Source organism: Nothoprocta perdicaria, unplaced genomic scaffold, assembly GCF_003342845.1.
Source record: "Nothoprocta perdicaria isolate Ctin4 unplaced genomic scaffold, notPer1 scaffold_42, whole genome shotgun sequence".
Taxonomy (NCBI): domain Eukaryota; kingdom Metazoa; phylum Chordata; class Aves; order Tinamiformes; family Tinamidae; genus Nothoprocta; species Nothoprocta perdicaria.
In genome coordinates, this window is record NW_020455666.1 from 3077274 (window position 1) to 3101939 (window position 24666).

Here is a 24666-nt window from a genome sequence, read left to right on the forward strand (position 1 = left end):
TGTGTGTAAGAGCAATATTGGTCAGAGAACAGGAAGAGGATGTCCCTTCTCATTATCTGTTATATTACAGAAATGACACCTCCATACATTATAGTAAATTTGCAAATCTATTTCTTTTCCTTACYAGCTCTGCTTTTTCTGTTAATGGCAATCTCTGATAAATGATCTACTGCATAATTTTAAACATTATTTTGGAAGCTGGCCAGTTAAACCTCAAATTCTATAACTGCTAATCTGAGATGAATCTTTGCACTATTAAACAAATCTTGCAAAATTTCATTGTCCATGTCTTTGGTCCCGTACTGGTTCAAACGGCAACAGACCACTTCCAAAGAACACACTGCACAAGCTAGAGAAACCTGCACAGGATTCTTAGCACAGCCATGCCCCAAGTCAACTGTCTGCAAGATGACGATGACAAACGTCACTTTTTCCTGTAAATTCTCTGTACTGTGTGTGAAACTTTTCTAAAAACAGTTCACGTGAAAAGCCTGCAATCTCATGCCACCCAGCCAAGCTGCGCATTATCGTGCTACATGGATGTTTCAGAACTATGTTCTGGGAAACGACACACGACTCATCTTTGCCACAAACACACATCCAGTTTGGATTAACGTTATCTTTTTTTTTTCCCCTCTTTCTTTTTTTAAATTGGGAAGAGTGATTATTTATTCAAATGATCTAGCCACCATATCTTAGTATTTACAGACAACTATTTTAAAAAGTTTAATTCCAAACTGAAGGGAGTGGGAATATAAGTAGTAAGAAATTGATCTTGGTAACTGAAGTGGATCTACAGAAAGAGCATGGAAGGCCCCCTGCACTACAGACACACCGAGCTCAGGCAGATACCCATCTCTTCTTTCTCAGCATCTCAGTCAATATTTTCCTTAATACCAAGGCTAGAGATTCCACAGGCCACCCAAAGATGGTTTTATGCAACAGAAATTAAGACAATTTAGTAAATCCAAGTACCTGTAGGGTAACAATACTGGCAAGCAAAGTCAGAAGAAAATTCATTTGCAAATATATAATGTGCATGTCTGTGCCTGTGTATATATACACATACACATACATGTGTGCATATATACAGAGTGTACAATATTATATATGCTGTACAGTTACCAGCTTATTATGGACAGATGTTAGGGAAGCTGCTAATAAGGCAGACCAAAACAATGCAGGATTAGGAGCAGAGACAACCCATGGTTTAACTTACTGGTCTGTTTACATTCATAGTACTAAAAGCAATTCATAAACTAGGACTAACTTAAAATTGGCTTAAGCCTTTTTAGATTCCTGGAAATCAACACCCTAAAATTTGCTTACAGTCTTAACAGGAGCTATTGAAAAATATTTCTTAATTTTTCTTAATTAAAGCAAGCCTCTGGAAAAGTGAAACAGCATTGAAACTATTTCTAGCACATTAGAGAAATCAAACAAGCATGTTTACCCTCTACACACAAACTGACTTTGCAGTTTCAGGGTACAGAGCCAGAGGTGGCCACATCTCCTACTCAACTCAGTTCAAGGCAGACAAACCAGCTGCTAGGCCTAGGCTTGGCTTTCCATTTTGCTGTGAACTGGCCTCCTCTGCAGCTGCTACTACTTTAAATATTGAAGCTGTTGATTTTAAACAATAACACATTGCCTGAAGAATGCACAACTAGAGCTAATTAAGATAAACAACATATGGAGAGAACCCAGACTGGTGTGTCTAATTAGCAGAAACTCAGTTTATAGTTTAAAAAAATTGTCTTAATGAAAAAAAACATCTAGACAGCCAAAATTCTTCACTATGTAAGTTACAAACGATCTCTACTCAAATTAAACTGAGAAATGCTCCGTTTGCACAAGCTGGGGACCAGCAGGATGCTATGGAGGACGCAAACACGAGACAGATGCACTAACGTGGATCTCTCTTATTCTCTCCTGATGCACCCAAGTAGCCCTGGCCGAACACTGAGCTGCTTCCCTGGCCTCCGCCTCGCCTGCATGGCACAGTGGTCAGCTGGTTACCTCCGCAGGGTCAAAACAGTTRCGCAAAAGCTTAAGCAGCAACTTAAGTGACAGCATATATAGAACTTCATTAGTTTATATTAAGTATGAGCCCCTCATAAATCCTGTATTTCTCTTTACTTCATGATAAACTCCCTCATGTGAAGGAAGGTTTTCAATCTTGCAGAGAGGCAGCGAAGAGCAGGGCAGCTGCCTCAAACACAGCMATGTGCCACCTGCCAGGTGCCCATAAGGGCTGCCCTGGCGCCGCCATCCCCTGTCATCACTGGAGCCTGCAGTGCAGCACAGAGCACTGCCCTCCCTGCAGCCTCTCGCCCGGGGCCACGCGCGAGRCCGGCACTCGCACCCTGGTCCAGCTCTAACCAGCGCTAACGGGAGGGCGCCCCTCCTCTCAGCCAAACCTCACACAGGTTAAGTTGGAAGCACACTTTGGTATCTCACTGACTCAGATCCTACATATTTTTCCCCCATCAACAGAGGCAGTTACCTACAAGTAGAGACTAAAGAAATTTCTACACAAAGAACGGTAATGAGACCAATTTATTGCGGTACGATTTATTATGGGCCTTAACATTTCCTCAGATGAGTCACAGATGTGACACACAACAGCCAAATTTTCCACTTAGATGATGCAAGCTTTATACTGCAAGAAAATTGTTTCTTTCAGGACACTTAGTGCAAGTTTCACACAAAATATCATTGCATCAGTGTTTCTAGAACCTAGTCTTCACAATCCACAAAAACTTTATGAGGCTAGAAAACAAGCTCTAGATACCTACATAGGTATCAGAAGACATGCTCCTTTCTCAGAGTGGAGCTACACACACAGCTCACACTACGCCCCAAGAGGGGCAGGATGGAGTTAAAAAGCCCTGCAGGCACCTGCAAGTTTATCCCTTCCTTACTAAGCCAGCCCTTTTCCAAGGCAAGGCAGTCTCTGCACATGGTTTTTCACCTGTGTCCTGTTTACATAGTTYAGCCAACATTTCAGCAGTCTAAACAGCGTGGGTGGCTAATGCAGGTACATGCCTAGCAGAGCAGTCCTGAGCACTGCTCTCAGCTCCTACAGCACAACCCTTCTCTTCTTCATTCCACTCTGAAGTCATAACTAAGCCCAGCCAAAAAAAGCAGTACTAAGTTTATCATAGTCTCAAACACCTCAAATAATATATTAACTTAAGTTTCTTAAATTCCCACCCAAAGTTTAAAACACTTCACCTGAAATGTCAAGAGGGAACTTTCTGGGGTAGTGTTTGATATTTTCATTCCTTCTTGCAAATTGTGTGTTTTAGAGATGAGAAAGATTCAATACCATTTCAGGTTCTGAATTTAACTGTATCTAATAACTATACAAGCATTTTTTTTAAACAGGCTCTCCATACATCCACAACAAAGGTGACAATGAGGATTACCTTACATCAAGTGCTGACCAAGATCCGGACTTTTCACTCTAAACATTTCTGATAGTACCATTTAGAAATAGCAGTAACTAAGATAGGAGGGTAAGAASAGTGGTTAAAAGAACAGGTATATCAGATTTATGGCATATTAGCAGCCACTATTATTAGCTGTCAGGTTTTCAAGCAAGTCACCTAAATGACGTGAGTTCAAGCTACAGAAGACTATCCACACAGATTCCTCAGGCTCCCCAAATGCAGCACAGATGATGTTTAGGCAAAGCAGAAGCACATTAATCCAGCTGTGATTGACTCAAGAATACTCCAGCTATTAAGTTTTAAAAGCTTTCCTAAGAAACTTTTTTTATCTGACAAGTTATGCTGTTCTTGCACTCCACTAAAGCCATTTCCTCTGTCCTTCTTTTTATCTTTATTGAAACAGTTACAAGAAGCTCCTGTCTGAAAGCCTTGAGCTCTGCAACACCCAGTGCAAGTTTCCAGCCTTATATTTGGCCTTCAACACCACATACACTAGAAAGCAAAGGAAATTAGTCAGCACAGCCTTCAAACATCCACAATAGTCTAAAGGATAATTCTGCAGAATGACACTTAGTGTTAACTGAAAGTATGTTGTTAAACATCTAATTTTGAGCCTCTAAATTTCACTTCAACATTTATAGTAATTACACAGATTGGTCCTAATTATACAAATTATTATATAAATTATTATATAATAATTATCTACCACTATAGAGTAAATTAGTACTAATTATATAGAGTAGCATTTATCAGTGACATCAGGTTGCTGTCTCTAGAATGAAGATTCAGAAAGCAATCGTGGAAGACTTGCCATTGCTGTGTTATCCACAATTAAAATCAAGTCTCAGAAGCTATGGCTGCAGTTAAAACACAGGCCCTTCTTCTTCCTGTCGGTTTTTACATGTCTTTTTAACCATGAAACGTTTCATTAAGAGCTTTGCACATCATATCTTTCCCTAGCTCCCTCCCTCCAAAGTTACTGCTTTTGCTTTATTATCACATGTCTCTGAACAGAAGMTGCTCCTCTTAATGGTATGCACATATACATTAGTAACGCACACACTTGGGAACGAAGAGGAGAGAGCACTTAAGGAAGCCTTGTGTAAGGCTGAGGATTTCACCTGGAGCATTGACCTCAGGCACCCTTCGCTTGCCAAGAAATGCGTAGGTTCAGCACCGGGATAAGTACTCAGCTGAGATTCAAAGCTTGTCAAGTCCTSTGTTACCTAAAGCCACTTCTACCAGCTAAGTTATTTTTAAAGTAGCTCTGAWCACCCGCCATATCATCTAGCTCCAGCTTGATGAACTACATTTTACTCACTTTTCAGTGAACTACACTGAAAATGTAAATCTCGAGACTGCTAAACTCACTGTTTTTGAAATGTGTTGATTTAAGTTGCGTAACTTGGATAAAAAAAGGCCAGCATGTATTTGATATTTCAAGAGGAAAAAAGAGATCCTAAAAACAAAAAAAATTACTCGGCTCCAAGGGAARGCACCTCCTACCACACCAAGCTTCGTGGCGCCCCGCTCTGCTCCTTAGAGACCTTACACTGCCAGCAGGCCTCCCCAAGGTCATTTCTTTGTCTTTCTAGAAGAAAGTTTGCAACACTCAGCATATCTAATATACCTTTGAAATCGAGGCAATTGACAGTAATTAAAAACAATTTTAAATTTCTCAGTGACTCAACACAGAAGCAATCATGTCCAAGTGTGGAAGAGCTAACAGTCAGGGGTACCGAGAGTTGCCACTTCCATTGCTCTGGCACTAACAGGGCACTGTAGGATGCAGGTAAACAGCACGATTCATTTACCTTTCCCCAGTCCTATATATTCCACCAGGCCAGAACTGATACATAGCTGCAGCTTAACCTCAGCTGAATATTTCTCTTGCGCTCCATTAAGATTTAAGTTATTGAAACAGAAGATTGCTACCCCATAAAAAGGTCTAACTGAAAAAAAAAAAAAAAAAAAAAACCCCTTCAAAAAACTGCAAGACCTTCCTTCTCACGCCCTGTCCCTGTACAACACAAGGAAGCCTAACTAGATAGAAACACAGCCCAGGGGCCAAAATCAGTTAGCTCAGTGTTAACCATGAGCTGAAGTTATATGGAGTTTATTTGACAGTACAACTAAGTTTCAGAGACCACTGTCACTTCTGTGACATATCACATCACTTCCTGGAGAGACCAGGTCCATAAAATGGTTATGAAAAAAATGCTCAGGAATAGCTGGAGAGAGAATAGTTAAGTGAGAGCAGTTAAGATTCCAGTACAGAGAATAACTGCACTTATACTGACAGCCACTCAGAAAAGAAAGCCTGGAACTGAAGTAAACAATGTCTCATCACCACTACCGGGCTGCACAGTGGCACTAGGACAGCTTCAGCAGAGCAGCAGTTCCYTTATAGCTTTCAAGAGAATTGGGCTTTCYTTTCCCATTCAGTTCTGATATGAAGAAGGTAAAATTCCAAAGCCATAGGCAAGGGAGAGAATCCTGTATCTATTTTCTCAAATTATCAACAGGAGCCTTGAGAGTACACAGGAGAAAGACCATGAAACAAAACAGATTCAGTAGCATCCTCTGAAAGTGGAACATGGCACTGAGTGGTCCTTACACAGCTTTGCAATTGTGAAGTTTATAAGCTGCTCATACTGAGTGTTGATACACTGAGTTCTTCAACGGTTTCAGTGTGTTTGTGATTTAAGACGTACAGTACGTCTCTCCCCAGAACTGTGCAGACAGAACAGTTCCCTGGATTTTGCTATTCACTCAACCGCCCATGGCGCTTAAAGAGGTGCTGCAAGTTAAACATCCTCTTTAAAGAGTAGCAGAAACTGCATCAGTCTTTCTAATGTATGAAGCTATGTGTTCTTCCTTTTTAAAAACAGACAGATATAAGGAATTCCAACCATCAAAGCAGGCTGYCTAATTAAAATAAATTCTTGTTCTAAACTTGTTCCAAGTCATGAAGCTTTTCGGCTTCAGCAGCAATCACTTTAGTCTGCAATCTGTCTYAAGTAAGAATGAAAACTTCAAGGGAACAAGAGAACAATGAATAAGAAAAACAAAAGTACAAACCCTCTGAAATGAGTCAATAAGACAAGCTTCGTGACTATAACAGAAGTTTTTGCTGGATTAAAATTCAGCATGAAATTTAGATTGGCTTAAGATACTTATCCATTTATGCAAAGGCTCGAAGAGTTCCCCTTCTATTCTCATCACCCTTAACAGAAGGCTTTCATTTCATTCCATTCATTCTGTGCTGGCAACCAAATTTGGTGTTTAAGATTAGACATACCAATAAGAAAAGGGGGGTGGGGGGTGGGAAGCAAGTTTCAGGCTCATGGCTGGTACAGCACATGCTCATCCTGATCAATGATAGAGTTTTGCAATAACATTCTTTGAAAAAAACAAATGTAGTGCTAAAATTTATGAGCATTAAGTCGAGCAGGAACATGGCAAAACAGTTCTTCCATATCTGAAATACCTTTATTAAAGAGATTTTTCAGCACAGAAACTYGACATAGTAAAAGCTGTATTTTTACAGTCATTCCAACTTATAAAAACCTAATTGAAGGAAGAGCTAAATTTTGCTCTGACTTATGGCAACTATTTCCTTCCATAGACAGCAGGGTGCCTAAGCAGCACTTGTCCCAACAGGCCAGTAGCTATTGCAAGCATCATTAACTGAAAATGCATGGTCAGGAGGAGTAGCTCCTCCTTTACTATGGCACTGCTGTTTGCTCACTCTTAACTGCTGGAATCACTCCAGAGTAATTAGGTCCTTAACCAGCACAGAAAGAACAACTCTTCCAGCTTACTATATAGTGACCATACAGTGCACATGAATCCAACGTGTTTTCTTACTACTGTGTCACTGTGTGACAGAAGTGTTTTAAACCATGCTCCTATATATCAGAAGAACATAAGTTACACAGAGATGGAAATAATCGAGTGTAATTCTGCTGGCAGATTAGCTCTGCTTTCTGTTAACAGTGTGCTTTGCATGCTCTCAGCCACCTCACCTCTGCTGCTCGTCACGTCACCAAGAACAACCTGCATATCTATTTTACAGCTCTTCATCTTGCAGCCAATTGGCCCTTCAAGCCACCAGAGCATTAGAGGTGGCACCAGCCCCTCCGGAGACTTGGGTAAAGCTCCTCATCTCTCTTCTGTTTCAAAGAGTCTAGAAGTAATAGCATCCAGACTACAGCTGCACGTCTGTATTTTGATGGAGCAGTTAATTCAATTAGTTAAGAGTTTTGACTTTCACTTCAAATCGCTGCAGAGAAATAAAGAATAGCTTACTAGCTGCTGTTGCATTGCAGACTATCACGGTATATAATGTGAAGTTTTAAAACCCCTTTGGATAAGAGTAGAGCACGATGAGAACTTTTTACATTCCCTTGTTATCCTTATGGCAAAAGGGGTGACATTGCTTAGAAAGAACCTGGTTGTATTCCATAAATAATCATCAGCAGGAGGGGTACTGCTGAAAAGTCGGGATGATGCTGAAAAAAAGGCAAGTTCGACTTGCTCTAGCTCTCTGGAAACATAAAAGGGATAAGATAAAGAGGTAGCAAGCTGCAAGTTAACGAAGTTGCCCTTCCTACCGCACCTTGGTGAGGGGAGATGTGGGGCAGGCTGATGAGTGTAGCCTTRCCCAGCTTCCCCCAGGCAGCACCAGCGACCGCTTGAACAAGCACCCGTCCAGGAGGTGCTAGCCGAAGGTGCTGAAGCACAACAGAACAACAGGAGAAAAAGGACGAATTAAACCTATTCATAGGCATCCAAATTATGATACTTACACTGGGACATAACAGTCTCATAACTGCAGCTTTAGGAGCCTGAAAAAAGTATTTAGGGGCAGAAGAATTTCTTGTACAATTTCATTTTAATATAATCAAATTTAAAATTTGTTTGTTATATATTATTTTGTAATACTGCTGCAGAATTTTTACCATTTTAAGCTGTACGACAGCACTGTGTTCTCCCGTTCAGTGTGTTCCCTGCCAGATCACAAGAAGGCACTACAGATTAATTTTCATGTGCCCTCCCCTCAGAATACATGATTCACTAGAGAAAAAAGCATTTTTGCTTTTGATGGCTGTGCAGCTATTTTTAGAAGTTTGAAGTTAATCCAGCCCTGAGCTGCTGTAACAGTGATACACCCTTTCAGCCTCAGCCCAGGCAGCCCAGCCAGCCTGCTACAGCCAACAGTCTGTCTAGGCATTAGGAAAAAAAATCAAACATTTTTAACAAATGGGACTGCTTACCTGCTTGTATGTCTACCCGGGTATTAATGTGGACAAGTGGTTGCTCACAGGGAGACTACTGCTTCCCCAAGGGAAGAGATGTCAATTCAAGGTGGTCAGCTTATGTAATACAACTCTTGCCATTTTTCTTGCAGAAATTTCGCTTTCAATAAAGCACGCTGCATTACAGTCGCATATCCTTTGGCTTGACAGTGATATTTATGTGCCAAACAAGATTATCTGGACAACTAGTATCAGGAGATAGCAAATGGCCACTTTTAGCAGTGGCCCAAAAACACTATATACTGCTCAAGATGCAGGTAAGACTTAAAAGAAATTATAGGAAGAGCAAAAAACTCTTGTGCTTCATCTAGAGCGAACGTAGTAGTGAGCTGCCACCAGCTGCCAAAGGAAGCAAACTTTAGCTCCAGTTGTTCTTACGCACCAAAGACATGAAAAATGACTTTTTTCAGGCGTGCAAAACTTTCCCACAATCAAAATCTCTATTTATGGATGCAACAAATCAGACAAAAACCAATATGAAGCTTCAGTTTTGCACTTGTGCATCCAAGAACAAGCAGTGCTGTCCACTTCTTCTTCAGGTTAATAATGAAGTGCTGGTTTATAGAATAAGTTAACCTAAAATTATTCAAGGAATATGGAAAATRAAACAGTAATTTTAAGCAGAAAATTATGTTTTCCTCCCTCTCCTGCTTCAGCTTAGCAATCCATATTAACTTAATTCTACTTCATGTAACAAACTTTTACCTATTCATAAATACCACTATTTAGTATGAAACAGATGAACAAACCCTACAAGGATGTCATTGGTAGTTTTGTAAGCAATGCTTGCTAATACCAATAAAGGAATTCTACATATGACTTTGGATATTTTAAGTAAAACTTGTTTCAGTTTGGGTTTGCTTTATTAAAGTATGGAAAAGAGCAGATTATAGCACATGACTTGCAAAAGGTAGTTCTACCTCACAAGTTTATGGATTCTGCAGTAGCAAGAGAGCCCCAGTGATGGTGCTGGCATTGAGATACTCCACTGCTGCCTTCCAAGATTCACCTGCAGCTATTTGCTAGACTTTTGGCAGGTTGTGTTCACAGACACCGCAAGTCATTTCTCATGAGCACAATCCAGAAGGTAATATGCAGCTCACCCGCAAGCTTGAAAGTGACAATTTTTATCAATTTAATTATGCTCACCTGCTAAAACTCTTTACTCCAATTTAAGCAAAGTGATTTCAAATAACTTTGCACAGGTGCCCCAAGTCTTGCTGCTAGTGTAAATAAGAAGGGTACAAGTGGGTCACACTGCTCAAGGACACAACCCAAGGAGCTCGTTATGCTGCAGCCGCAGGAGCCTTTGCACGATGCAGCCGGACAAGGAGAGTTTATAATAAACTGCTTGGAGATCCCTGAAGGGCACCCTGGGTCTGCTCCAAGCCTTTTAGGTTTTAGTGAGTACTTTATCACCAGGATGGGARGAAAGAGTGAGAGGGAGTTTAGGAAGAGAGAGGGGAAAAGGGTACAAATTAAGATTTTGCATCTAATACAGTATAATAGGTTATTTTAAAAAGTTCCACCAGAGGAAAAAAAAAATCAGAGCTTTCACTTTAAAAGCTTATTTATATTTCAGTTGTCAACACCACCATTGCTTGCTATACTCATGCATTTAAAGATAAAAAGTGACCACAAAGCTTATGCGGAACAAAGCATTATGTGTTTAAAACTGAAGTTTGCAGTGAGGAATTCAGTTCCTTTCTCACAAATTTATTACACTGAGCCCCTTTCTTACATCCCTGCTCTCAAAACATCAGGCTTTTGGCAAAGGCTTCAAACAAAATACTCCCCTTCGCAAGTAAAAGTGTGGGCCAGTCCACGATTTCTAGCACTTTACCAGGAGACAAGCAAGGCTTCCCAAAAGCAAGGAATGTTAAGACGTGCCATAGCAAAACCCCCTCAAAAGGACAGCTGAGAACTATCCCCAGCTCAAAAGCCAATGCTGGAATCCTCAGATTCAGAACGGGAAGAGCAGGTGGGAGGTCCCACACCCGCTACAGAAGGGAMGTGGGACAGGCTGCAGGCCACAGGCACCCGCGTGGCTGGGCCCTCCTCCTGCGGCACCCGCAGCCTCAGTGGCGCTTCCACACTTGCTGCACTGGGGAAGCTGCCAACACCGACTTCTCTGGCTTCCTACGTGACTATATTCCAGATTCTTTCGACTGAATGGTGTATGGAGATGACAAGCACAGCTAGCAAAAACCAGCGCGAGCTTCTCCTGATCGCTCCCTGCGCAATTATGCTAAAGCTCTTAGTCCAACTGCCAGCCTCTCCTCCCGCCAGCTGGCCGGGACTTCCTCCCAGCCCCAGCCTGGCTCCAGAGCTGCAGGCAGAGGCTGTGCAGAGGTTTGCCTGGAGCAGAGTGCGGGGCTCGGAAGCGCTCCGGGCCTGGGCTGCTGTGGCATGCCAGGCTGCAGCGCGCTGGGCACTGCAGCCCTGCACTGGCCTTGCCTGCCCCCTAGGAAAGGGGCATCCTCCCTGAACAGCAGCCCCAGAGCACCACTCCCTGCAGGCACCAACTGACTTCATTAAGTGCACGTGTGCTTCCAGTCCACACATGCTGAGGCATTCGCAAGGCTTAGCTCCTCCTAATGCTAAGCTTCAACTGCATTTTATAAGCAACTGAATACGAGTAATACTCCAASTGCCAGGAGTCACTGCACAGGAGCATTTATTCATAGGCACCTGCTTGCGGACCTGCAGCCTTTACCGCTAAGTCTCTCAGCTCCTCTTAAGTCAAGAGGAGCTTTGCCGCCCACGGTCTAATACAAACGCAAAGCAGTTGTCAGGTCATATCCCCCTTTAGAGCATTTTACTCTGAAGCCATCTTCAGCACAGCAGAACAAMCCTCAGACATCCATGAACTTTATTATATATTTAATTATTCAAACAACATCATTCCAATTCCAAAGACAAAGTCATTTCCTAAATACATTTCATGCATAAGTATTAATACTGGATTATTCTTAAGCATCTATGGCAATATTCTAGCACGGCTGCATATATTGCTACATCAAAGATAAATGCCTGCTGCATTATTAACAGTTCTCCCTAGTGCCCATCTGCAGATCTTCCTCGAAGTGACAGGAACATTTCATTGTTCTAAGTAAATCAAGCCACTACTCCTAAAATTTCCCTCCAAGCAAAACTGCACATTCCTAGTTTGTTCCTGCAGAGCTCCAGTGTCCTTAATGTGCTTGCGAACCTCTAAATAACTATTTTTATGCTTCAAGCAGTCTGTTGATCTATGCAGCAAATTCAAATTATGTCCAACTCTAGTACACACTAATTACCTTAGACATCAATTACAAGTCTACTAAAACCATTTGCAAGGGGTGATGGTTAGAAGCTTGCCAGCATTTTGTGTCATTCAGTATTATTAAATTTGAAATCTATTATCATTGTATGTTCTGCAAGCTACCCTACAGTTAAGCTGATTTACCAAGACAGGTTACACTGCCAGGCCCTGAAACACACGATCTGGAAATTGGAAGCTTATCTATAAAAAGGCACAAAAAAGCATGAGTTTATAATCTACTGGAGCAAAACAGGAGATGACAACAGAATCTTCATCACTACAGCAGCAAGACTGTATTTCTACTGAGCAGGTAACCTGAGATCTATTTCCAATACAACGAAGCCAATTTATATACAAACAGAAGAAGCCATACGCATTTATTCTACAAGTACTTATACAGCCATTTCAGGTACTACGTTTTCACTAGTAATTGTCTAAGTCCAGTAAGTTGGGCTAACTTCAAGCTTCAACTATACKAAAGCTATGCTTCAAAACAGCAGCAAAATATCAGACATTCACAAATATAATAATTAAAAAGGTTACTAGAAAGTACTAAAAATAGAGACTACAGCTACTCCTACTGTGTCTGATTTCTCTGCATGCTGTTAGCCTACCACCCCCAGGCAGTAGGCTTTATAATTACCGGACACCTTTAACAGCACAACCAAACCTGACAATGCATCAACATATGACAGCATAAAAAGATAGAGGAAAGATTAGATGAAGAATCACAATAGTATTTTACAGTTAAGTCACCATATCACATTCAACATTGTCTGGAAATATAAAGAATTGGACCAGAATGTTTTCACTTTATTTGGTTTGACAACAGGTGTGATTTGATCCAGTACCTTTATTGGGTAGTAAMAGAGATGAAAATGAGCCCCAGTTTCAACAGAAACATGATCACTTGACAGCAGCTACAAGAACAGCTGCTTGCTCACCCTCAGCACCGAGTTATGATGTACCAGAGAGAAAATAGAGCAGAAGGATACTGGTTCATCAGTTAGATGAAGTCAAAGTTGCTTAATATCTTTATATCCTCATCCAGTGTTACAGTGTTAAGTGCACTTAGGCAGGTAGAAGGCTACTATCCTAGAAGCGGCAATGGGCACGAAGATGAAACTAGCACTCATGCTCTCCACTTTTWAGACAAAGTTCCAAATCCATGCTTGCCTCTACTCAACCATTTAGTTCTTCTTCTGCACATCTGTACATGCCTATTCTCCAAGGAAACTTTCAGGATTCTTAAATATAACATATGCCTGGCTCTCAGCTCATCAGGAAATTATCAAACTTAACATAACTCTAAACTAAGGGTATATATTTCAACATATATAAAAAGCCATTAGTGTTGGCTAAATTACAAATTTTTCCTTTATTTTGAACTGCAAAAGAGATTTCACCTTGTAAACTTCCACCAAACGTTCATAACCAGCTGAACTCAGCTACTGTTCAAGAACCTTTCAGTCTCCCTCTGCACAGGTTCACACAAGTGCAGCCTCTTTTGGGAGCCCGGAGTTGGGCGACCAGAACCCAGTGCTGCCTCAGGCCGGAGAACCCTGCTCAGCGTTACAAAGAGCACAGACCGAGGCATTTTGCATCTCAGTGCTTACACTTATTCTACACTCCTATTGTGTCTATTTTCCCCATCAGTGAAGGTTAGTAATGAAAATAGGTTCTTACGCAGGCTGCTCCTTGCTTTTCAAGACTGTCTCCTGTTATTTTAGCATCACAAATTCTAGTCTTCTTTTTCTAAGCATACAATCCCCAATTCATTTGGGAAAGTAACCTTTACTCTAACCACGTCTGCCTTTCAATTCACTGTCATTACTAAATTGCTTTTTAATTTTAAGTATTGAGCTCTAGACTCTTGATTCACATTATACTCACATAAGATGCGCACTAAGGGCAGAAGAGCACTCACTGCAGAGTTTGCTATTGCACCTATCYGGAAAAGAAATTTTTAGACAAGCTGCTCCATCCATCCTTTAACTCAGCAAGGTTTTCAACACCGTCAGCTTTGCCGAGGAAAGAACAAAACATGGAAGAGGAGCAGCTCTCAACTATACAGATCTGCAGTCTGCTCTTTAAATAACTTGTCGACAAATCTTTCGATCTTCAAATCCTCATCTTGAAACCTACTTTTCAGCATTGACACAGTAGAAGTTTCTGTCCTTGGGTTAAGCATATCAGTGCATATTTTCTAAGCAAGACATTTAGTCAGACATCTTTTTTTGGCATTCTCCACGTCTGTTGCTCGGTTCCTTGGCAGAGAGGAGGTGGGGATAGTTTCATTTTCTAGGCTGACTGTTCTGGAAGGATTTTCTTTCCTTTCTTAAACGAGGAGCCAGATTTTCATTAGTGCTAAAGATCCAACACCAGATGGCTTCAGGAAAGGCATTAGCATTATATATCGAGGCTTTCTGCAGCTACTTTTATGAAACTTCATTTTTGCCAGCAATCCTGACATGTGAATGGCAAAGCTCCCATCTGAAGAAGTGTCAAGAGCCTCCCAGCTAAATTTATCGACATTTATGATGTAATCCAGGATCACTCCACACTTGGATCTTCGAAGCACAAAATGCTGGTAAAGAGGCTACAATCCTGAGTGCAGTAAACCACATAAGTCTGTTGGGTGCTACCTTTGGGTATTCAATCACCCACTTCTATTGAGAACTGAAGTAGTAAATAAACATGGTCCTTAAAAACTTAAATGACTTGTTCATCAGCAATAAAGGCTACTAAATCACTCTGAATAAGGATCTGGCTACTACATAAGGCTACTATATAAGGTCAACTGTATTAGGACATTTCATCTCTAAATTAGTCAAATAACCACTGAAGAAATGACTAAAGAGCAAGAGAGATTGAGTACTCAGATAGACTGCAGGTATTACATTAAAGGAAAATCTATCCAGAAAAAAAAAAACTCACCATAGGAGCTCACAGTGCCTCATTTCTACCATCTTAACTGTGCCACACTCTTATTTGTAAGGCTGTAAAAATAATATATTTTCAAGAGGACAAAATTATCATGTTAAAAAGCAAACTTCAAAGTCTTTCACCACCCTTTACAGTTACTATACATAGCAACAGCTATAGGATCACTGTTGATCAAGTCAAGCTGCTTCTCATCCTAAGTGAGATAAGATAGAAATGACTTTTTCTGCAAAGAGAGAAACATCATGAATTTGAATACAGATACATTTTAGGTTCATTCTACAATGCAGTAAAGGATTAAGACTTACTTCTCAACAACTTCTAAGGTACCCACAAGTTTCATTGAATGAAGTTCTTCCTGCACAAGCAGAGAGTCTATATAGAGACTAAGAATCAGTAATGATCTCTCTTTAAAGAAGGGAAAAGGGTAAGCAAAGAATTAAAAATATAATACAAATAGAAGAAAAACAGAAGATATTTAATACACCTGTCTACTACAGAAAACTTTGTTGGGTAGGGAATTATAAAAGGGTATCTGTTTGCTCAAGTAGGGTAGAATATGGTATCAACTCTACTGGCACCAAACTCCTTGCACTGCCCCCTCCCTCCCCTTCCTTTTCAAAGGAATACTAACAAATAAAGAGAACAAAGGTCTTATGAAGCATGATTTACTATCCACAGGATTTTTTATTGTGGGAAATGGGGATTTTTTTTTCCTCAATATCAAAACAAGTCAAATAAGCAGTGCTATATTCTTCAGTCTGCCTTCTTCCTGCAGTGCTGTATTACTGCTCTGCAGTCTGCACTGCAGAGAACCATGTGCTGTCCGAAGGGCCTGAGATGATCCCCCAGCAGCTTTGGGGAGGACTTTTACTCTGAGCTACCAAAGGAGCAAATCCAAAGGCAACTACTGTACACTGAAATTACAATTAATTGTTAATAGGTTTCTGCTCTGTAGTTACCTTTTGATGTTTATAATCCTATTTTATCCTCAGGAACTCTCCAGTACTTTGATGTTTAACATTTGGTTATTGGTCACATCCAAGTAAAAATATCCCCAGCTCTCTGGGCAACATCAGAGAGTTGCTGGTATTAAGTTTAAAAATAAACCAAAACAATTCATATCTGCATAAAAAGAAAAATAAAATAAAATAAAAAATAAAAAATGGAGAAAAGCCCAAGCAAAATTGTCTTTTGAGGCCAAGATAGCAGATGGACCCTAAAATAAGTCCTATGAGTTTAAGAAAGCTAAGAAAGCATGGCAAGTTTCTCCAGAAAATTAATTTCTGGAGATGCATACAGCCTTTCCCCACAGCCGGGGAAATTGTGCTTCCTGTCTGGCATGCTTGGCTTGTTAATAAAACTTGTAGTCTGCTCATTCTATAGCTGCATGTTCCACTACCCAGAAAGTATTATTAAAAACTCCCATCTGTGAGTGGTCAAAACAACCAGCAGATGTTTTCAGTTACTAGAAATCCAACCAAGACCCAGGAACCCTGACAAATATCTTCTCCTCACCTTGTCTTAGATTTTTAAAATGGAAAGGAGGACTGTTTCTTCACCCTCCTTCCCCTGCTATATTTGTCCAATTATTCAGAACCAAACTACTCTTTCTGCTGACAAAATCTGAGTTATTGTGGTTCAGTTACATAATGTGCTAGATGTAGGTCTGTCTCTTACTCATGTTGGTGAGGAAAATCTACTTGGAAATCCTACTGGCATGCAGATAACATGTATTAGATTCCAATCAACTGTTATAGGGTCGCAGTCTCTCTTCTTTATGAGAAGAGAGAGACTCCACCTATGCATACACTACACAGAAAATTAATTCCTTCTCTAGGCACATTTTAGAATAGAACTGAAAGAGAAGTTGACATCTGCACAAGAGTATAAATTTTGCAGTTCAAAGCTAGACTCTACACCGGATTCCTACAGAAAATATATGTGGGTGAGCTATAAGCAGGGAGCCAGCAGAGGGAGTACGGACCGCTGCGACCCCGACCCGTCGGCTCTTCCCAGGGTTGCACTGAGGCAAGAGATCCCGGCCAGGACTCCAGTGCTTCCTAAATGCAACAGGACACATAGGGACCCAGCAGCGGTAAGGCCAGAAGACTCATGTTTTTTCCAAATTCCCTTGTGAAAACTGTTCAGTTTTGCAGCATTTACCCTGGTGAAATACTTTGCCTGCTTTGCAGCTATATTAGATTTTCTTTACAACAAACTATACAAATAAGATCAGCAAGAAGCAGCTTGAAATACAGCCATGAAGGAACTCAAGACTGAAAGAAAAATGCTTCATGTTTGTCTCAAGTGCAATATGAGATTGTCACCGAGTAACAGTCGTCTGCCTAAGGCTCTAAGCAGGCTATTAGAGACGACTGTAAACCTGAACATTGACTTGTCCTTCTACAAAACAAAAATTGTTATCTCCATGCTGGCTTTGTCAAGGGCAAACAGCAGGTCACCAGGAACATTGCTTACTCCTTAATCACAGTACCATGGAAATGATCACAAAACAACCCTCAACCACATCTCTAACTAGTGCAATCCCACAGTGCTTCCACTGTCTTTAATCCAGCATCTGAGAATCAGCATTTCAGAGAAATGCTGGTGAGAATCTCCAGAGGACCCCAATAAATGAGGTAGAAAAAAAGCAGCCACATCAGGCGTAACTACCATATACACAAATCCAGATAGAATGCAATGGTGTAACATGATGTAAGGAGGTGATGTGCAACAAAGCCTGCTCAGGATGTCCAAATCGCTAATTCAAGTTGTGCAGAGAAAACTGGACAGTTAAGCAAGTGAAATGAAATTACCACAACCTCATTCTTAGACCCACTAAGATGAAAAACAGGAACACTGGCAAAAATAGTCTAAAAGTATCTACAGACCACAAAACATCAAAAAGGAGGAATTTGCATAATAAAGCAGGCATGAGTAGGAATAATAGGATCAAATTAGAATAACATAAGTGTGGGATGTATACCAGGAAGTGCTTCTGGCTGTAAAATCCACTTACCTAAGAGGCTTCCCACACACCCCAGAGTAGGGTGAATAGCATGAGATGACCTCCTTGCCACCTATAATTGCAAGGCAGGAGCCCTCATGGAGACACAGGTACTGAAGGCAGATATTTAACTCTTCTTTGATATCGGCTGCCTCCCTTCAGGCATCTACTTGCATGTTAGGGTCGTAATTCCTAGAACTCAGGAGATATTTGTTACACTGTGTGGTTTTGCAGGTCTGCATAGCTGCACTCTTCCAGAGGCCACATAATTGGAGCAGTGTCAGAATAGAGACATGGATAAAAGACCTGGACGCACACATGTACCGAGCATCTCGGACCACTCTAACATACACCGCTGCATCTGTCACCAAAGTCTCAGTCTAACGTCATTTGACCAGCTCACAACAACCTAAGTTCATTTTTACACCCAGTAAAACTACCTTTTAGAGATACTACTTGCAAGAGGCATTTAATCCCTTACCAATTCTAATAAATTTACTTCTCCTAGCAGTATGCTACAAGAAAGCACTATGACTTTTTTATCTTATGGCTTTTACCATCTGCTATTAAAAAGCTCTCCCTGCAGACATGTCCCTTTAGGCATAATGTATTTTGCTTCAGGTTTCAAAAACCTGAAAGCGTATTTTCTGAGAGAAAACCCCTTCCCTAAGGACTGATGAAGTTTTGTCTTTTGACACAAATAGCCCAGGTAAAGAGACTATAACCATGATACAGAAACACCTAAGTCTGTGCTTAATTTTCCCCCATAGTTTACTATTTTAAGTGGAAACTGATAAAGTTTTCGTTTCCCTTGCTCAACAGCAAGCCAAGTACTTCTTTAAAAGCACCATGCTCAGTACATTTGTGTAAAACTGTTTACTTTTTCCGTCCCTCACCCATACAGCACATTTCCATACAGTGGTTCAGGATCATCCCTTTAACACACATTTAAGGATGCAGAAGTTTACTGTGTTGACAAAAGAGGACACTGAATATTACATTAATTTTCAGAATGGACCCAGAAGCCACTAGCTTATTATGACAGTAATGCACAGTTTCTAACTTCCTGAGGCTTCAAGAGAAGTTAGGAATACAGTTATTCAGGTTTAACTCCTCTGTTGCACTCAGGCCAACGTACAGCACTCCCAGSCACGCTTCTAACAACAAATGGGAGACCAAGACTCTTGTTCACCCCTTCATCTCTAACTGCGAACAACCAACATGTGGCTAGAGAACTGTGGGCACCGCACCAGGGCCCGCTGCGAAGGCCTGCCTGCCCTGCCTCCGACCTACAGCCATTACAGCAGCTCTCACTCACTCCACAGGGACTTCTGATCTATGAACTTCACTAARCATACTGCACAAGCAAATCTTTGGAAATGCTTTTCAATTGTTTCAGTAATGAACTCAGTGGCAGTACATCAAAGCAGTCACTAGCAGGAAAACATACTTTATTCTTGAAATTCCTGACATGGGGAAGCATCGAGCTAGGAAGCTCAACAATACAATCTGTCAGCAGAGCAAGGGGCTTCATTAGAGAGTTCCCTGATCCCTTGAGTACTTTATTTCCTTATGCTTGAAATGGAACAGGTTTACTTCAAGCTCTGAAACCCTCTTTAAACCTTGTCAAGCTATGCATGGGGGTACTTTCTGCTGCATTTACTCTTCTCTGACAAAATTGCATGTATTTTTTGCTACTTTCTTCATGGACCACGTTCTGTCTCTTTGTCTCCTTCCTTACATTTCCAGAAAAGTTAATACTAGTATATCATACTAGGTATCATATATCACGTTTTTTTTTGTTTTGTTTTATTAGTATATGCCTCCATCAGCTGTCAAATTAATTTGTCTTCCTGTGTTCTCATTTTACTTAATGGTGAGCAGATGTTAAGCACAAGAATTTGCCAACATTTCACAGAACCAAAATACTTCAGATACCAAGTTCACGTCTTATTACACATCTTCACACTATTGATTTCCTCCAGGCTGCCAGAATGCCAGAACAACAAATGCCTGTTTTAAGCGCTGCTCACTCATCTGCTGATGTACAAATCACACTAATGATGTTGAAACACATGCTTCAAAAGCAAAGCTCTCCTGCGCTCCCTTCAGCGAACTCTTCTTCACACATCTGGAAAGGGATGACTACGAAGCTAAACGTTGAAAACAAAATCAGCAGTGTTCACAATTACTCGAAGATACAAGTTATCGTTCTGTTCAACTGTAGGATCACATCATCCCTAACTACTGCAGGGCTTACAGTAACTAACTTACCATTGTATTCAAGTACCCATTTTGGACAAAAACCATGCTTTGCCCTGATAAAGATACTCTTTCCAGCAAAACTAATTAGTTAGAGCTGCAACTTTTAGTTATAACTGCATTTCTATTAAAGGCTTCTCCCAGTAAGAATGGCCATTCAAAAAATCAACACTTTCCTGCTCAGTTGATTGAGAGAGAGGGCCCAGCAAAAGCAATTCATCTACAAGCCTGCTGTCAAGAAGGCAGAGCAGGCAAAGCCCAATCCAAACACGCATATACTTTCACAGAAGCTGCATACCCCTACTTTCACCAAAGCAAACAAAAATGAGCTTCTGTTTAAGTACAGCAGACGCAATGAAACAGGACTTACATCATACCAACAGGCTGCCTCAGTAGAGAGCATCCCTGGAAGGAAGGGAGAGGGAGAGGGAGAGGGAGAGGGAGAGGGAGAGGGAGAGGGAGAGGGAGAGGGAGAGGGAGAGGGAGAGGGAGAGGGAGAGGGAGAGGGAGAGGGAGAGGGAGAGGGAGAGGGAGAGGGAGAGGGAGAGGGAGAGGGAGAGGGAGAGGGAGAGGGAGAGGGAGAGGGAGAGGGAGAGGGAGAGGGAGAGGGAGAGGGAGAGGGAGAGGGAGAGGGAGAGGGAGAGCTTGGGCCATGGGGCAGCTTTTGGATGTGCCTAGCACCGTAGGGACAGTTTCCAGTTAATAAACTGCACTACATGCACTTCAGTTGAGACTAAGGCCATCTTCTAAACACAGTGAGGCTTTCATAACATCCTAGATCACAACTACTCCCACTGCCACTCACCCCACAGAACAAGAGCAGCCCAAGATTCATTTAAAAATAAAGCAAAATACCAGGAACAGCGTTTGCACTAATGCAAACTTATTTATAGGTAATGCAAACATTTATAGTAAATGATGCATAACCAAAATCGATGTTGAACTTGCCTTCATTACACTGAGGATGGATGTTGAACATGGATTTACTAAATATGTCTTTGTTATACAGAGGAGCTAAGTTTGAGTTAGCTTTAAAAAAGTTTTTGTTGTTTTCTCAAATGCTAAATGAAATCCATCAACTAGAAATTAGGTTTTTGCAGCTAGTTAAATACCTACTGATATCTCTACCATGCATATATCCATTACTTCTAACAGAAAGCCTTGCAATCAACTTATCATTCACAACTCCACTTAAGTATTTTAAGGTTGATTCACAGTCTGAGAACTACTACAAGATTAAGCAAAGCACGGCCTTATTTTAGTACACTGCCTTGCTTGCAAGACAATAACCACCTCTGCTCTTCTCTCTATAAACAGCAACCTACGCAAAAAAACAAACCTTACTTCTAAGGTCCATCTTTACAAGGACACAAAACAGTGCTTGTACTTTTGGGGATCTTTTTCCTCACAGAAATCTGAGCTCATTAACAGTTCCTGCATGAGAGATCAAGCTAAAGAGTTTCTGCAGGTAGGCCACCTTTTCCAAACTGTTTAAAAAAGTTGCAGCCGAATGTTCATCCCAGCCTAAGAACTGAACACAAGTACAATCTCCATTGTCCATTCCCTAATTCCCTTTGTATCACACAAGTTATCCAAATTCACTCAACCACTACCTGCTAGTATGAAACATTGGTCTTAACACGGCAGTCTCAGTGATGCCCATCCATTTTACAAAACTCAAACTGCTATGGAGAGAAATCTTCAATCACCAAAAAAAAAAAAAAAAAAAAACCACTACTGACATTGCAAAGTGCAGGCATTGCCAATGACTAAAGTACTGATTTCTGTAATTATTTTTAATTAAGAGAATCCCAGTTTCCTTTAAAAGGGGTTATAACAGTTTTAGCTTTGAAGCATTGAGGAATCAGAAAGAGCAGTGACCAGTGCTGATGCTCGGAGTGAAGCAGCTGTGTTGCCTCTGGAAAGGGAAAAGACAAAAGCTGGTGCCAAGGGTTGGAGGGAATGAGAAGTTCAYGCCACCTCACACTCTTCCTCCTGCCAGCAGGTACCCAGAACAGGCACTATTTACACTAGGCTCTGGATTGCTACAGAATGTCAGCAAACAAGGSCCCCTATCCCCATTCAGACACAAGGAAGGTGTCTAAGATGTTTAGTCCTGAGGATGCTGACACCTCCTCTGTGAGTGGGAAGAAATTCAGAAAGGATAACTACATTAAAACATGGGTCATTCCTAGGCTCCCAGGTGGACCTCATCCACCTTTTGCAGTTAACCAGGCCAAGGCATTTGAGGGACTGGCTTGTTCCACYTGCAGAGCAACTGGGATTACAGTAGCCCCAGCCATCCTGCGCAACTTGGGGAAAAGCAGTGACACCAGCTCTCCTGGAGAAGGGGGAATGCTTGCTCCTTAGCAAAAGGAAAGGACAGCTCCTTAGGGACAGGGGAGCAGAACTCCTCAGAGGAAGGGGGCCCTGCAAACACCTAGAGAGCACAGTAGCCATCTCCCGGGAACACCAGCCTGGGGTTAGACTCTGCTGGCTCCCAGCTCCCCTGCTAAGCCCTGCAAGCTATGCCTCAGGGCACTACAACTCTGCCAGAAATATCCCAGATTAATCCTGATTCCAGTATCAAATCCACTTAAGAGACTTAAATACCTCAAGTCCTCAACGTTACTTGCCTAGAAAAAGYAAAAGACTCTGCAAATGAGTCTTGGTCTGGTTGAAGTATTATCAAAGAAGTCAAGACATACGCAAAATTTTTAGTAACATCACTTGCCAAAGGGTAAAGGTGACAAGACAGCCAAGTTGATGCATCAAACGAAAATGGCCACAAGAGCTTTGAGTGCTAGATGCGAGTGCACAGGGCAGGATTTAGGTAAATATTCCACACTTTCTGGAAACGGCTCTCTCCCCCTGCCCTTATAAGAGGATTGCTTGTTAAACATTAGCATACGCTCATGGGGTTGGCTATTGAACTCTTCTCTTTAGTCTTCCAAATTGGATCTCTATTAAATAATAAAAAATGGACTCCGGAAACACTAAAAGACCCCCCCCCCCCCGGCCATGCGTTAACGCATCGGTCCTTCTACGGCAGAAGAGGCAGGGCTKCGCCCCTTCGCACCGTGCGACTCGAGGCAGCGCTGGGGCAGGGGCCGCCCTCGGGACCCCGCGGCCACCGCCCGCTGCCCTCAGCGCCCTGAGGCACTCCCGCGGCTCCGCTCCCGGCGCGGCCGCGGTCCCGGAGCGCCGCTCCGCGGGGCGCGGGAAGGCGGCGCTGGGAGCCGCGCGGAGCAGATTACAAGCAGTCCCGGGGGCTGTGTCAGAAGCATCGAGCAGACTCTAATAAGACGCACGCTTTTCCCCTGCAGGCACAAAGAACCAAGTCTTAAACACTTTCCCGTAAGTAGAAAGGAGCCGCGTAAGGGAAGTGCGGCGACTCCGCTTACTGCTATTCCTGACTTCCTCCCACTTCGGAATCGCACACAATTAAGCAGCTTTCCGCACGCGGCGGCGAAGCACTCGATTAATTACAGATTAGGGCCTCAGGAAACCGATGCCAGGACAGGGAACAGGCACGGCCCCCTGGCAGCATCTGCGCCCGCCCGCGCCGCCAACCCCCGCCGGGGTCCCGGCTCGCGGGCTGGGCGCGCTCCGCAGGCCCTGGGGAGCCGCAGCGGAGGTGCCCGCGCGGGGCAGCGCGGCCGCGAGCCCGGGCAGCTCCCGTCGCCTCCCCGCTGCTCCCTGGGGCGCCGGGCGGGCCGGCTCTGGGAGCCCAGGGGCACCCGCCACGAGAACCCACCCCAGGGACCCTCCTGGCGAGGGCGCGCGAGCCCGGGCACCGCTTACTTCTCGTGTTTGGTGTTCTCCTGGATGGCGCTCAGTACCGCGGCCGCCCCGGGGAAGGCGGCGGGGCCGCCCTGCTGTAGCCTGCATGTGGCCAGGTGCCGGTGATGCTCGTCCTGCAGACAGGCGTTTTCGTGGTACAACTTGGCCACTTGCTGCTCCAGCTCGTCTATCCTCCTCTTCTGCTTCTCCAGCAGCTCCTGCTGCGTCTCGATAATCTTGTTCAGCTCCTTGAGGTACTCGGCCGCCTTGCTGGGGTTCTCGGCTGGGCTCTCCATGGCTGCCGCGCACCTTCCGCCCTCTGAAAGGCAGGTGGGGGGCGCAGGTGGCGTCCAGCCCGCTCCGCTGGGAACTTAGGCGAGCGGGAAGAAATAAATAACCCGCCGGAAACCGGCCCCCCTGCGCGCTCCGCTCTTCCCCTCCTAGAGCCGCGGCCGCGCAGGCGAGTGCAGGAGCGGCGCGCAGCGGCTCCTCGCCGGGGCCGCCATTGCAGGCGCTCAGCTCCGCGCAGCGAGGGCAGGGCGGCCGCGGGCTGCGGGGCCGGGGCTGCTGCCGCCGCTGCCGCCGTCG

The 24666-nt window shown here is 42.9% G+C and overlaps 1 protein-coding gene across 1 annotated transcript in view; it reads right to left on the reverse strand.

Annotated features, from left to right (window-relative positions):
• Window positions 1-24485, reverse strand: part of IQSEC1 (IQ motif and Sec7 domain 1) — a 243425-nt gene extending 218940 nt beyond the window's left edge. Inside the window, exon 1 of the mRNA XM_026046024.1 lies at window positions 24100-24485. Coding sequence (XP_025901809.1) covers window positions 24100-24374 — 275 coding nt within the window. The 5' untranslated portion in view covers window positions 24375-24485. The remainder of the gene's footprint in view (window positions 1-24099) is intronic.
• Between the last annotated feature and the right edge of the window lie 181 nt (window positions 24486-24666).